Source organism: Sorex fumeus, unplaced genomic scaffold (assembly GCF_029834395.1).
Source record: "Sorex fumeus unplaced genomic scaffold, SorFum_2.1 ptg000039l, whole genome shotgun sequence".
NCBI lineage: Eukaryota > Metazoa > Chordata > Mammalia > Eulipotyphla > Soricidae > Sorex > Sorex fumeus.
The window spans coordinates 22,281,068-22,296,211 of NW_026606096.1; the positions used below are offsets into that span (position 1 = coordinate 22,281,068).

The window sequence follows — 15,144 nt, forward strand, 5'->3', positions numbered from 1 at the left end:
TTTTTATCTTCATTGTCTACACATCAACATCCAATTATGATGAAGAAGAAATTGAGAAATTCTACATGGAGCTGGAGAAGTTCTTCTTTATAGAACACCACACCTTCTACAAGATCACTATCAGCGATTTTAATGCCAAGATAGGACCAAAATGATCAGCCGAAGAATTCCACATTGGGACCCATGGCCTAGAATGGAATGAACAGGATTAGAGACTATCTGAGTTCATCATGTTGACCAAGACCATCCATGGTAACTCACAGTTCCAGAAGGCCAAATCTAAATGTTGGAGATGGGAGTCTCCTGATGGAAGGTTTCACAATGAAATTGACCACATCATATTCAATTGACAGTTTTTCCTGACCAATGCCACCATTGTCCCAAAATTCCAAACGGGACCAAACCACTGTCTCCTTCATACAAAATTCTACTTCATGGAGCGGGGAGAAAGGGCTGCACAGTTTAAGAAGAGAACTCCCAGAATGACCACCAACTTGGAGCTCTTTGGTACTATTGCAGCAACATGGGAAGATGCTGTTGTTGACAACACTGAGGAGGAATACAATCAATTGGTTCAGCACCTCCATGATTGTGGGAGGAATTCTGAGAGAGAGAGAGAGAGAGAGAGAGAGAGAGAGATAGTCACTAAAAGAGGCCTGTCTTCGAAAACTCTTGAGCTCATTCACCAACGTGGCTTGACACAAGCCTCAGGCAATTGCAAGCAAATGTTCGAGGTCACAAAGCAGTGCAGAGAAGCTTTAAATGAAGACCTCAAAGAGAGAAGAGCAGCAGTGCTGGCCGATGCGGCAGAAGCCAGAAAAAGCATTCACAATGCCCGCCTGTCCTTCTCCAACTACAGGAACAAGATGACTGCCCTCTGACGTCCTGATGGATCTATCACATCTTCCAGAAGGGCAATGGAGAAGATTATCCATGACTTCTACTCAGATCTCTTCAATAGCCATGTCTACCTGCCCACATACCAAATTCTGCAGGATGGATCAGTCATTCCCAACTTTCTCCCTTCGAAATCCGACACACCATTTTGTCGGTAAAGACGTGAACAGCACCTGGCCCAGACAAGGTCAGACCCAAATACCTGAAGAACCTGCCATCAGTACTCATCAATACACTGGCTCAGTTCTTCACACACTACCTGTCTGAATGCAAGGTTCTGTCCCAATGGAAAACCAGCAGGACTGTACTACTGTACAAGAAGGGAGATATCCACAACATTGGAAACTATCGCCCGTTCTGCCTGTTGTCTGTCGTCTACAAGCTGTTCACTCGAGTCATCCTGAATAGGATTGGCAGACACTAGATAAAGGACAACCATGCGAGCAAGCTGGGTTCCAAAAAGGATTCAGCATGATGGACCATATCCACACGATAACCAAGCTCATTGAGGTTTCTCGGGAGTTCAAGATGCTGCTCTGTCTCACGTTCGTTGATTTAAAGAAGGCCTTTGTTTCTGTTGAGACTGAAGCTGTCATCAAGGCCCTAGCCAAACAGAGCATTCAAACTCAGTACATCGGGATCCTCTATGAGCTGTATTGAGGATTCACTACCAGGATCTCATCATTCTACAGGGAGGTGATCATTGACATCAAGAGAGGGATTTGGCAGGGTGATACCATTTCACTGAAACTCTTCAGTGCCATCCTTGAGAACATCATGTGATGACTGGATTGGGAAGGAATGGGAGTGAAGATAGACAGTCAGCAACTACACCACCTCCGCTTCACTGATGACATTGTTCTAATAACACCAAACATTAGCCAGGCTGCACAAATGCTGACCAACTTCGACTGTGAGTGTGGAAAAGTCAGATTACAGCTGAATCTCACGAAGACAATGTTTATGAGAAATGGTCTTGTTCTTGATGTTCCATTCTCTCTCAACAGAACAAACATCTCCGAATGCAACAGTTATGTGTACCTAGGTCGAGAAGTCAACATGATGAATGACCTGGCACCTGAGTTGAGCAGGAGGAAGAGAGCGGCTTGGAATGCCTTTAAGAGTGTCGAAGATATAACTAAGAGGACAAAGAGCCAAAGATGTGGCTCCAGGCACATCTCTTCAATTCCACTGTTCTTCCTGCATTAACATATGCCTCAGAGACCCGAGTCCTACAAAAACAGGATGAGAACACTATTTGGGTCTCCCAAAGAAGAATCGAGAGAGCTATGCTTGGAGTACCATGCTTCACTCAAGTGAGACAAAGAATCTGGGGTTCCAACCTCCGTCGATGATCAAGAATAAGGGATGCTGTCTCATTTGCCAAGGCGTCAAAAATCAGATGGGCTGGACACGTAATGAGATTTGGAGACAACCACTGGACTAGAGCCATTACTGACTGGATTTCACGGGACATCAAAAGATTGCGTGTCCGTCCACCTATGAGATGGTCATATTTCTTCGTCAAGACCCTGAATGAATGGTTTGAGGCTCTTCATGTTCCTAGAATGAGCAGATGCCATTGGGCTACATTAGAACGCAACAAGAACAAATGGAGATGTTACTGGTGCCCACTCAAGCAAATTGATGAGTAACAGGATGTCAAGTGATCAAGTGACCTATCCCTCCACCAGTGCATACTCTCCACCACCAATATCCCCAGTGTACCCCGCCCTTTCTGACCCTCCCCCTGCCTCCACAGTAGACAATCTCTCCCATATTCTCTCTCCCTACTTTTGGGCATTAAAAGACATCTCATTTTCAAGTTACAGATATTGATCTTAAGCTGGAGCATAATAACTGTACTAAATTTTTTAAAAGAAAGAATATAGATTATATTCATTATATGATAACAGGTGTAAAAATATTTAAGCCTTTAACCACCAGGACCATGTTAAATGACACACATATTTTTGTTTTTTTGTTTTGGTGTATCACCTGACTGCGTTTAGTCCTTGCTTCTGGCTCTGCACAGGATCATGCCTGGTAAGGTTCCATGGAACCATTTGCAATGCTGAGAATCGAACCAGGGTTGGTTATATGCAAGACAAGTACTTTACCCACTGTAGTTTACTTCATCCCTAAATTCACAATATTATCTTGTGTCCTACATAATATTGAAATTGATAACAGAAAATTTAGAAAATGAAATTAAAAACATTAGCTATCAAAACATATGTTATTCTCATAAATGAATGAATAGTCCTAAAAGTTCACATTTACTCAAAGAGAAGGAATTAAATATAGAACAGAACACTTAATTCATGTTAATAATAAAGAGAAGAACCATGGCTGTAGCTAAAGAACTGAGTACATGACTTGCATGTGGAAGACCTAGTTTCATGCCTGGCGTGTAGCCCCCCCATACTTATGATTCCTTCCTCCCTCCCTCCTTCCCTCTCCTTCCTTCCTTCCTTCCTTCCTTCCTTCCTTCCTTCCTTCCTCCCACTCCTTCCTTCCTCCATCCCTCTCTATCCTCCATCCCTCTCCTTCCTTCCTCCCTTTCCTCTCCTTCCTTCCTCTCCTTCCTCCCTTCCTCCCTCCCTCCCTCCTTTCTTCATTCCTTTCTTTCCTCCCCTCCTTCCTCCCTCCCTCCCTTCCTTCCTTCCTTCCTTCCTTCCTTCCTTCCTTCTTCCTTCCTTCCTTCCTTTTTCCCGCTCCTTCCTTCCTCCATCCCTCTCCATCCTCCATCCCTCTCCTTCCTTCTTTCCTTCCTTCCTTCCTTCCTTCCTTCCTTCCTTCCTTCCTTCCTCCCTCCCTCCCTTCTTCCCTCCCTCCCTTCTTCCCTCCCTCCCTTCCTTCCCTCCCTCCCTCCCTCCTTCCTCCCTCCCTCCCTCCCTCCCTCCCTCCCTCCTTCCTCCCTCCCTCCCTCCCTCCCTTCTTCCCTCCCTCCCTTCCTTCCCTCCCTCCCTCCCTCCTTCCTCCCTCCCTCCCTCCCTCCCTTCTTCCCTCCCTCCCTTCCTTCCCTCCCTCCCTCCTTCCTTCCTCCTTCCTTCCTTCCCTCCCTTCCCTCCCTTCTTCCTTCCTCCTTCCCTCCCTCCCTCCCTCCCTCCCTCCCTTCTTCCTTCCTTTCTTCCTTCCTTCCTTCCTTATTTCTTTCCTTCCTTCCTCCCTCCCTCCTCCCTTCCCTCCCTCCCTCCTTCTCTCCCTCCTTCCTTCCTCCCTCCCTCCCTCCCTCCCTCCCTCTTTCCTTCCTTCCTTCCTTCCTTATTTTCTTCCTTCCTTCCTTCCTTCCTTCCTTCCTTCCTTCCTTCCTTCTTTTCATTTCTTTCCTTCCTTACCATATGAGAGACACAGCTTAGCATGCAAGCTTTTCAAGCGTGTGAGACCACACCCCAACACCCTCCCTTCATAACAGCAATAACAGAAGCTGCAGCAAAAACAGTAGTAGGAAGAGCAGTAGAAAAAGAAGTCCCTATCATGTCCTATATCAAACTTTCAGTGGCTGCCGTGACATGTACCCGAACCTAGTTTGATCCACAGTGCCACATGTTTGTATAGGCCTGGTGGTTTCCAGGAACTTCCAAGGTGACCCTAGCACTACAGTTTCTGAAAGACAACGGAACCTCACCATTGAACAGTAGCTTAGAATCGCCTGGAGTGGCCTCCAAGGCTTGCCAAGCACCACTTGCGAGTACCCTCCTCCCAAACCCCAAAAAGAACTTTTAGGTCCAGGCATGTAGCTCACTGGTAGAGAAATTGTCTTGCATATGTGAGGCTCTGGGATGAATTTGATGCCCAACACAGAAAGAAGAAACTAACCTTTGAGTATAGTTTTAAACTGATAGTAACTTATAATGACGCATTTCTCTCTATTGTTTTTCTTAGCTATTAGAGACTTTTCTGAAAATATTAGAAAGTTCGAGACTTTTCTAAAAAGTTTTCCTGAAGGATAGTGAGCCAAGCAGCTAGGATCACAGAAACCAGTAGAATCCACCCAAAAGATGAATAAAATTATGTTTCTTCCTGTGAGTTATAGTTTTGAAACATCTCTTCTGGAGAAGAAATCAACCCCACAAAGCACTGAATTTTAAGCAGTGATTAGGTATTTAGGATTTCGCAATAGCCATAAAAAGGACACCCACATTTACATGAAATAGAGCAGATGTAGAGGGAGCCTGGTATCTGGGAAAATCCTTTCTGTAGGAATGCATCTGATACCAAGTTGTCTCCTATCCACCTCTCTGCTGGCATGGAATTCATTTTGAGATGTGGTTTATTTGATTACTGCTGGTTTAATAAATATGCCACATTAGCATATCAAAGTTGATAATTTTATTACCCAGATGGTACAGATATATGAATGTAGGCAATATCCATAAAGAAAGAGGATTCTAAATGACTTTCTCTGGGCTATTTTGCTTAGCATACAGAAAGAAAGAAAATATCTCTTTTGATTTTTTTTTTGAAGATTTTAGACAGTCCAACTTTCCAATTTCCATGGAATTCTTTTCATGGTAATTTTCCACTAGTTATTTAAGATTTTAAACACCAGGTTTGTTTGCCCTTCATTTGGTGATATATACCTTAGTAAGAGATCATTGTTCTGTATCCTGATAAAAGGAACTGAGATCACATCTTCCTTAATCCAGTCTACTAGTGATGGGAAAATCCAGACAAATCCAGAGTCAGAACCCAAATGATTGACTTAATAGTTCATTAAGAAACATTTCAGTGTCCTGATTGAAAATGTCTTTGAATACAGCAGGGAATCTAGTCCCTGGTCTCTGTGACCTAAAATGTTCATTGAAGCTGAAGAATTATTAGAAGAACTTTAGAGAAACCTAAGGCCATTTATACTAATGATTTAGTATAGATGCCTCTCTCACTGTATTAAAGAATATTATGGGGGCTGGAGTGATAGCACAGCGGGTAGGGTGTTTGCCTTGCACGCGGCCGACCCAGGTTCGGTTCCCAGCATTCCATATGTTCCCCTGAGCACTGCCAGGGGTAATTTATAACTGCAAAGTCAGGAGTAACCCTGTGATCCCCCCCCCCCCCAAAAAAGAATATTATGGCTTCCAGCACTGTTTTTCTTTAGTACCATTCACTCCTGTTAGTAGTGCTGGCTGTGTCAAATGACTTTTCTGTCCTGGATAAACAAAAGCAGTGCTCATCTATTTAAATAACTGACAACAAATTTGTGTTGGATTAAACATTCATTTCCTAAGAAATTAAGTGATAAATCCAAATATAATGTAAACAAGTAATGAAAAATCTAATGGCAGATGCACCTTGAGAACGATACTGGTCACAGTTTTCATTTCTAGTTCAGATCTTGAAAATATGTAGGTGGAAAGTATAGTTATTTCAGAGGAGGCAAGGGGGATATGAGGTGGGGGAGAGAAATAAGCTCAAACTTTAAAAAATATTTTATGCTTTAACATAGACTATCGATAAACCCATACTGGCCTCTGGTGGTCAAATGTGAAAATGCTTTCAAGCACAAGGATTAAAGATTATTTTTTTAAAAAAACATATGAATAGTTAAAGATAAGGCAAGCAGATGCTTCACTTTGTGTGAATACTCCATTATAATAAACTCACAGGACTACATATTTAAACTAACTGACTATAGTTTGAAGAGGTCCCGATTCTATACATTTCAATTTATTCAGGACTGTAAGTAGTTATATTGGATGCTATTTAGATACTTGTAATTTGGGGACTCATGGACGTTGCAAGTTATGCAGAAATAGTTAACATTGCATGTATTTTTTTAATTTTAAAAAATTGTATTGTGAATTTTTTAATGATTTATTTTTAATAGCTAAAACTTTTAGAAACACACATAATTACAGAATATCAGGATTTATGGGCTGAAGCGATTGGACAGCTGGTCAGGTGTTTGCCTTGCACATTGCTGACCAGGCTTTGATTCCTGGTACCACTTATGGTCCCTCGACCCCACCTGAAGTGATTCCTGATCATTGTTGCATGAATATTCGTTCAGTCGGAGGCTCTGAGATAAGGAACGCAAAAGAAATTTATGTCATGGAGGGCCCAGGTTCTCTCAGACTTGTGACAAAGGTAGAGAGCCCCGAAATCTCCTTTTATTACCATCTTACAGTTCAATACAGTGAGGTCATCAACAAAGGAGTTACAGGAAGAACATGCAAAACCGAAAGCTTTTCTGCATGCTGAAAACAAACTAAGTACCTAGGATCTGCATACAGACAACAAAAAGGCTAAGTAACCTCCAGGGATCTGTGAGAAAAGAATGACTGACAATTTCAGTATACCGAAATTTATGAAATTATTTACTAAGGCAGCCAAAAGAAAAAGATGTTCAGCCTCATCCAAACCAGTCAGGACACATGAGAAATCTCCCCCACTTTCATGGGTCCCTATGTTCCTGCCCTTATGCGAAGCAGTTTACATGAGCTCATCCTGGTAACTCAGTCCAGCCCCAACAATCATAGAGTGGAAGTAAATCCTGAGTACCGATGAATGTGGGCCCCCCCAAATAAAAACAACAACAATAAAATACCAGGATTTAGAATTTTGGGGTGATTTGGGTCACAGCCAGCACCTTGTATGTAACTGATCCTGGTTTGATCCCTAGTACCACATACTGTCTCCTGAGCACCATGAGGAGTGATCCCTGAGCACATACTCAGGAGTAAGCCCTGAACACCTCCAGGTGTGACCCAACTGTCCACTTCCCCAAAAGATGTTTATAATTTGGGGGATGGTAAGGATTGAAAGGAAAGGGGTATAAAGTGGAAGGTGAAGATATCAATCACAGATCACAGATCATCCTGTTATTCCTCGATTGCCTCAAGCAGGCCCCAGTAACGTCTCCTTCATCCTAGCCCTGAGATTATATTCAAGGCTCTTTAGGAGAATGAGACCCATCATTGTTACTGGTATTTGGCATATCGGGTACGACACAGGGAGTTTGCCAGACTCTGCCGTGTGGGCGGGTTACATTTGGTAGCCGGCAGGAAGATGGGGGCCGCCCCGACCCCCAGGATGGGCCCGCAGGGCGCTAGGGGCAGGCAGGGGGCTGCGCCCCATTGAAGCATCTGTCCTCCAGCTCTGAGCACTCTCGGTGGCGTCCGGCGTGGCCCCGGGGGGTGGGGGGTGCTGTCCCCCTCTGCCCAAGAGTCCCCTGGGAGTCCAAGAGTCCCCTGGGAACCAGGCGGGGATTGTCCATCCTGGTCCTGGGTAATCAGGTGGGCAGCCGGAGGCAGCGGTTGGTTTCGAGGACCACTGGCAGGTGTCAGCCCCAGCCTGGAGTCCCAGCCTGATAGACTGGGCAGAGCCCCCCAAGTCCCTGTCTTCCCTTCCCTAAAAGCCACCCCCCCAACTAGGGACCCAGGGGCTCTTGCAACTGGGAGATGGAAATGTGAGTGGGACGAAGGACCCCCTCGCCCGAGCCACGTGGGCCTGCTGAGGGGCTTCTGGGGGGTGTCTATAGTCTGGCAGCTGAAACCCGGGGAGGGGTCAGCGATCTGGGGGTGCTGCCGGGTTCACATCCGCGAGGCCCCCAAGGCGCAGTGTCTCGTCTGCGTGTGAAAACGGTCACGCGGGGGGGGGGGGGTGGCAGGAGCGATATTAGAGCAGGGAGGGAGCGTTTGCCTCGCATGTGGCTGACCGGGGCTTGGTCCCCCGGATCCCAGAGGGTCCCCTGAGCAATGCCAGGAGTGATTCCTGAGTGCAGAGGCAGGAAGAATCCCTGAGCATCGCGGGGTGTGACCACACCTGAGAGGCTACTTCTGGGGCCTCCTAGAGGACCATCCCACACGCCAGTCCTTTCAGCCATATTATATGTATTTTTTGATTTGAGACCACACCGAGCAGACTCAGGACTCACTCCTGGCGGGGCCCGGGGGATCCTAGGTGATGCTGGGGATCAAACTTGGGTCAACTGCCTGCAAGGCAAACGCCCTCCCCTCGATAGAATCACCCTGACCCCTACACCTTTTTGTTTTAGTTTTTAGTGGTGGTGGCCAATTGTGGGGCGTGGCCTGCGTGCATGTAGGTCCGTTGCGGTGCTTGTACAGTCCTGACTGTGATGCCCACCACCATCCCTGGCACGGCCAGGAGGGAGGCAGGAGCGTAGCACAGCAGGAAGGGCATTCGCCTGGCACGTGGGCCCACCTGGATTCCATCTCCAGCATCCTTGAGCCCCACCAGGTGAAATCCCTGCGTGCAGAGCCAGGAGTAAGCCCTGAGTATCACCGGGTGTGGCCCTTCGAAAACAAAACAAAACAAAACAAAACAAAACAAAACACTCACCAGAGTTTGATCCCCGGCATCCCAGAGGGTCCCCCTGGAGCACTGCCAGGAGTCATTCCTGGGTGCAGAGCCAGGAGTCAGCCCGAGCATCGTTGGGTGGGACTCAAAGAGCCCAAATACAAACAAACAAAAGAATCCCCAATCCAGGGGCTGGAGCAATAGCACAGCGGGTAGGGTAGGGCGTTTGCCTTGCACGCGGCCGACCTGGGTTCGATTCCCAGCATCCCATAGGGTTCCCCTGAGCACCGCCAGGGGTGATTCCTGAGTGCAGAGCCAGGAGTAACCCCTGTGCATCGCCGGGTGTGACCCAAAATGCAAAAAAAGAAAAGAAAAAAAGAATCCCCAATCCGCCCCCCTCCAAAAAAAAAAAAAAACACGACAAGCAACAAGGCACTCACGACCTGTACCGGGTGGACACCCGGACTGCGCGGGACCCCCGCATGCCACGACGCCGCCACCCAACGGGCGTGACTCCTCTCCCCGTAACCCGCCAAGGACCCGCAACACAGAGGGTCTGGGTGGGCCAGGGAGGAGCTTTATTGAGAGGCGAGAGGTGAGACCCGTGGCCGCGCGTGGCGGTGATACAGCCGCGTTTTGACCTTCCGGAAAATCTTCCGCACCAGCGCCCTGGCTTGGATGCCCGAGATCATGTAGGATAGCCAGACGGAGACCAGCATGCTGCATATCACCACGATGATGGGCACGTCCAGGGAGTCCCCGCTGGGCGGCAAGGCTCCGTACACATGCACGCTGAACAGAGCATTCAGCTGGCAGTAACTGCGGACAAGGGGGCGTTGCTGGGGGGGGGGGGGGCACAGCCTCACTGTGCCCCCCGGGCTGGCTGGCTCGGCAAGCAGGGGTGGTGGGAGCTCGCCGTGGCACTTCCCACGGGGTCCATCCTCCCCGTGGGGGCGCGCGGTGGGCGACCCTGGTGCATGAGTCCCAAGCTTCCCCCAGCTCCCTGCCATCTGTCCCCTGTCCCACTTGAGATCGGGAGAGGTGGACGATTCAGAGACCAAACGTTTACTTAGGAGGGAGAGGGCAGGGGTGGGGTTGCCATGGCCACCCAGGCTCAGGGCTCTGGGGTCCCGCAGTTGCTCAGGACACCCTATGCAAGGCCAGGATTAGTCCCATTCCAGGTGCCTTCACCCTGGAGTCTCTTTATTCTTTGTATTTATTTTTTTCCTTTCGGGTCACAGCCAGCAGTGCTCAGGGGTCCCTCCTGGCTCTGCACTCAGGAATTACTCCTGGTGGTGCTCTGGGGACCCTAGGGAATGCTGGGAATTGAACCTGGGTCGGCCGCGTGCAAGGCAAACACCCCTCTCTTTATTCTTATTTAGTAAATCTTGGGGCCACACCTGGCAATGCTCAGAGAGAACCCCTGGCTCTGTCCTTAGGGGCCACTCCTGGTCGGGCTCAGGGACCCTCTGGGATTCTGGGAATTGAACCAAGTCAGCCATGTGCAAAGCAAGCGCCTTCCACGCTGTGCCTTCTCTCTGGCGCCCTGAATAATTTTTTTTTTCTCAGTGTGAATTCAGTGATGCTCAGGAGTTCCTCCTGGCTCTGTACGCAGAAATGAGTCTTGGTGGTGCTCATCGGACCCTCTGGGATGCTGGGGTCCAAACCCAGGTTGGCCACATGCAACATAAACGCCCTCCCCCTTGTACTATGGTTCTGGTGCCTTGAATACATTTATTTTTTCTTTTTGAGTCACACCCAGCGATGCTTCAGGGGTTACTCCTGGCTCATGTACTCAGGAATAACTCCTGGCAGTGCTCAGGGGACCATATGGGATGCTGGGAATCGAACCCAGGTCAGCCGCATGCAAGGCAAACGCCCTACCCGTTGTGCTATCGCTCCAGCCCTGACCTTAAATACATTTTTTTTTAATGGAATGAGTGACTTCCTGTTATCCCTTTACCCCAAAAGCACTTAACTGAAGCAATCTGAGTGATTTGGAATTCAGGTTGAGGAAAACCTCTCAAGGGATGGGAGAAAAGAGGGTGCACCCCTCCTTGTCAAACATACACCATCTGCCGCAAGAAAATATCAGGGTTGCCCAGCCCTGCCCACCTGTACAAGGGGTCCACCACAGAGAGATAGAAGACGTAAATTCCATTCCTTTGCTCAAAAACCACCTTATTGTCTGTCTGGCCACCGAGAACTTCGTACTGGACATCGGGCCACTTTAAGGGATTCGGGTTGTTGGAGTCATGGCAGCTCTGGTAATTCTGGAGGGGGAGAGAGGTGTGAACACCGGGCCTGGGGGTAACGGACCCTACTCAGGCCATGAGACGTCCAACATTCCCTATGGGTGCAGGTCTTGAAGGGCGGTGGCACTGGGTTAGAGGGAGAGAGAGAGTCCAGCCTTTCTCCCAGTGTGCCGTAAGGGAGGTGGAGCCCTTGCAAACGGTTCCTTCCAGGAGGTCAGATTTTGCCTGGGTTGAAAATCTTGCCCTGCCCCCATTTTTTTTGGCTTTTTGGGTCACACCTGGCAATGCTCAGGGGTTCCTCCTGGCTCTGCACTCAGGAGTTCCCCTGGAAGTGCTCAGGTAACCCTATAGGATGCCGGGGATCGAACCCGGGTTGGCTGTGTGCAAGGCAAACGCCCTCTCCACTGTGCCATCCCTCTGGTCCCTGCTCCAATTTTTTTGTTTGTTTCTGGACCACTCCTGGCAGTGTTCGGGGTTTACTCTTGGCTCTGCACTAGATGGGTCCTGGCGGAGCTCTGGGATCCTATGAAAAAGCTTTTTTGGGAAAAAAAAAGTGAAACTGAGATGAAGAGATCGGGTTCGATCCACAGCACCCTGTGGGGTCCCTCCCCCCACGCCCCCAAGCACCGCCGGGGAGGGTTGCTGAATGCAGGGCCAGGGGTAAGCCCTGCACATCGCTGAGAGGGGCCCAACAACAAACATTTTAAAAGTAAAACCAATGGGGCTGGAGCGATAGCACAGTGGGGAGGGCGTTTGCCTTGCACAAGGCTGACACGGGTTCGATCCCCGGCATCCCATAGGGTCTCCTGAGCACCGCCAGGAGTAATTCCTGAGTGCAGAGCCAGGAGGAACCCCTGTGCATCGCCGGGTATGACCCAAAAAGAAAAAAAAAACTATTCCTGCCTCTGTGCTCAGGGGTTTCAACCTGAGCAAACCATGCATATGCTCCACTCCGGGGGGGACCCGGGTTCAATCCTCGGCATCCCATAGGGCCTCCTGAGCTCTGCCCGGAGTGATCCCTGAGCTCAGAGCCAGGAGTCCGCCCTTTGCTGCGAAATCACACCGGGGCAAAGCAAACACTACATCTCCTGTATTTCTCTCCAGCTTGAACCGTTTCAATTTGCTGAGGGGGGCAGGTTGCTTTGCTTGGGGAACCACCCAGGCTGTGCTCAGGTCTGACTCCTGGCTCTGTGCTCCGGGATCCCTCCTGATGGTGCTCTGGGGACCCTTTGGGATGCCGGCGATGGAACCCAGATCAGCTGCGTGCAAGGCAGCGCCCCTCCCCGCCGCTGTCCTAATGGTCCAGCGCCTGAGACCATCCCAATGTGTGTGTGTGTGTGTGTGTGTGTGTGTGTGTGTGTGTGTATCTGTTTCTGTCCTCAGTGGATTGAGGGACAGAGAGACACCAACGGCCACATCACACACATACACACACACACACAGTCCTCAGTGGATTGAAAGACACCAACGGCCACATCTCACACACACACACACACAGACACACAGTCCTCAGTGGATTGAAAGACACCAACGGCCACATCACACACACACACACACACTGTCCTCAGTGGATTGAAAGACACCAACGGCCACATCTCTCTCTCACACACACACACACACACACATACACACACACTGTCCTCAGTGGATTGAAAGACACCAACGGCCACATCACACACACACACACACATACACACACACTGTCCTCAGTGGATTGAGAGACACCAACGGCCACATCACACACACACACACACACACACACACACACTGTCCTCAGTGGATTGAGAGACACCAACGGCCACATCACACACACACACACTGTCCTCAGTGGATTGAGAGACACCAATAGGCCACATCACACACACACACACACACACACACACACACCTGTCCTCAGTGAATTGAAAGACACCAACGGCCACATCACACACACACACACTGTCCTCAGTGGATTGAGAGACACCAACGGCCACATCACACACACACACACTGTCCTCAGTGGATTGAGAGACACCAATAGGCCACATCACACACACACACACACACACACACACACACACACACACTGTCCTCAGTGAATTGAAAGACACCAATAGGCCACATCACACACACACACACACACACACACACACTGTCCTCAGTGAATTGAAAGACACCAACGGCCACATCTCACACACACACACACACACACACACACACACACGCACACGCACACGCAGGCACGCCCTTCCCCTCTGATTGGCTGGCTTACCTCCCGCCCCCACCACAAGAGGCTCTCCTTGGACTGGGAGCTCCAGTTCTGCGGCTGAGCTGTGCAGCCCGCGGTCTCGGCCGTCAGAGAGTACGAATAAGTCAGCAACCCGTAGACTTCCTTGATCACGTACTCGGCCTCGACGACCTCCTGAAACTCCTGTCCCTGCCACCTGGGACAGAGGCACCACCGGGGCGGGGGGTGGGGTGGGGGGTGGGAGCAAGGGCGTTGTTTTGTTTGGGGGTCACACCCCTGCGGTACTCAGGGATCCCTCCTGGCTGGCCGGGCTCGGAGGACCCAGGTTGTGGGGTGTCGGGGATCAAACCCGGGTTGGCCACATGCCAGGCAAACTCCTAATTTACTGCCTCCAAGTCCAGCCCGAGTTGGATTTCCTTCGTTTTGGGGTGGGGGAAGCACACGTGTCGTGCTCAGGCTGTTTCTGTCTCTGTGTGCGCTCAGAAGGGACCCCAGGGGCTGGAGTGACAGCATAGTGGGGAGGGCGTTTGCCTTGCACGCGGCCGAGCCGGGTTCGATTCCCAGCAGCCCATAGGGTCCCCCGAGCACCGCCAGGAGTAACTCCTGAGTGCAGAACCAGGAGGAACCCCTGTGCATCGCTGGGTGTGACCCAAAAAGAAAAAAAAAAGAAGCGACCCCCAGGGGACCACACGTGGTGGGCGGTGATTTGATCCGATGTGTCAGCGGTGTGCAAGGCAAGCGCCTTAACCGCCGGACAAGCTCCTCACGGGCTCCAAGAGCACCGAGTCTGTGTGCACGATCCTGAGCTGGGGCCACAAAAGCGTCCCTGAGGGGTCCCTGGTGGAGCAGGAGGAGGAATCGTGAATTCTGTAAAACCTGCTCTTAAGAGCTTTGCAAATCGGGGTCTGGAGAGATGGGCCAGCGGGGAGAGTGTCTGCCTTGCACGCTGCTGAACCGGGTTCGATTCCCAGCATCCCATACGCTGCCAGGAGTAATTCCCGAGTGGATGAGCCAGGAGGAACCCCTGTGCATCGCCGGGTGTGACCAAAAAAGCAAAAACAAGCAAGCAAGAAAGCTTTGCAGATCGGGGCTGGCGCCATAGGGCAGCGTGGAGGGCAAGAGCCTTGCACACAGCCGACCCGGGTTTGATCCCCAGAACCCGGCAGTCTGAGTCCTGACAGGAGCGAGCCCAGAACGCAGAGCCAGGAGTCATCCCTGAGCACCAGGGATCACTCTTGGCGGTGCTCAGGAGACCCTCCAGGGCATCGGGGATTGAACCAGGCTTAGCTGCGTGCGGGGCGAGTGCCCTCAACTAACGTCTCGTGCGATTTCTCCCACACGGGCGCAGTGAAGTTTAAATGCAGTCCGGTGGGTGGGGGCGTGTAAGGGCGCATGTGGGAAGGAGGGGAGAAGGCCGCTGTCTCCAAGCTCAGGGGGAGCACTTGGGGAGCACCAAGAGGAGGACCCACGAGATCATTCGGGAGAGCTCTCAAGGGGAGCACT

The 15,144-nt window shown here is 50.1% G+C and overlaps 1 protein-coding gene across 1 annotated transcript in view; it reads right to left on the minus strand.

Annotated features, from left to right (window-relative positions):
* Positions 1-11,219: 11,219 nt before the first annotated feature.
* The window catches only part of LOC130028275 (cation channel sperm-associated auxiliary subunit delta-like), a 30,137-nt gene continuing 26,212 nt past the window's right edge, over positions 11,220-15,144 (minus strand). The window contains exons 16-17 of the mRNA XM_056119023.1: positions 13,666-13,837; positions 11,220-11,432 (exon numbers count right to left, since the gene is read on the minus strand). Of these exons, the coding sequence (XP_055974998.1) occupies positions 11,220-11,432; positions 13,666-13,837 (385 nt within the window). The remainder of the gene's footprint in view (positions 11,433-13,665; positions 13,838-15,144) is intronic.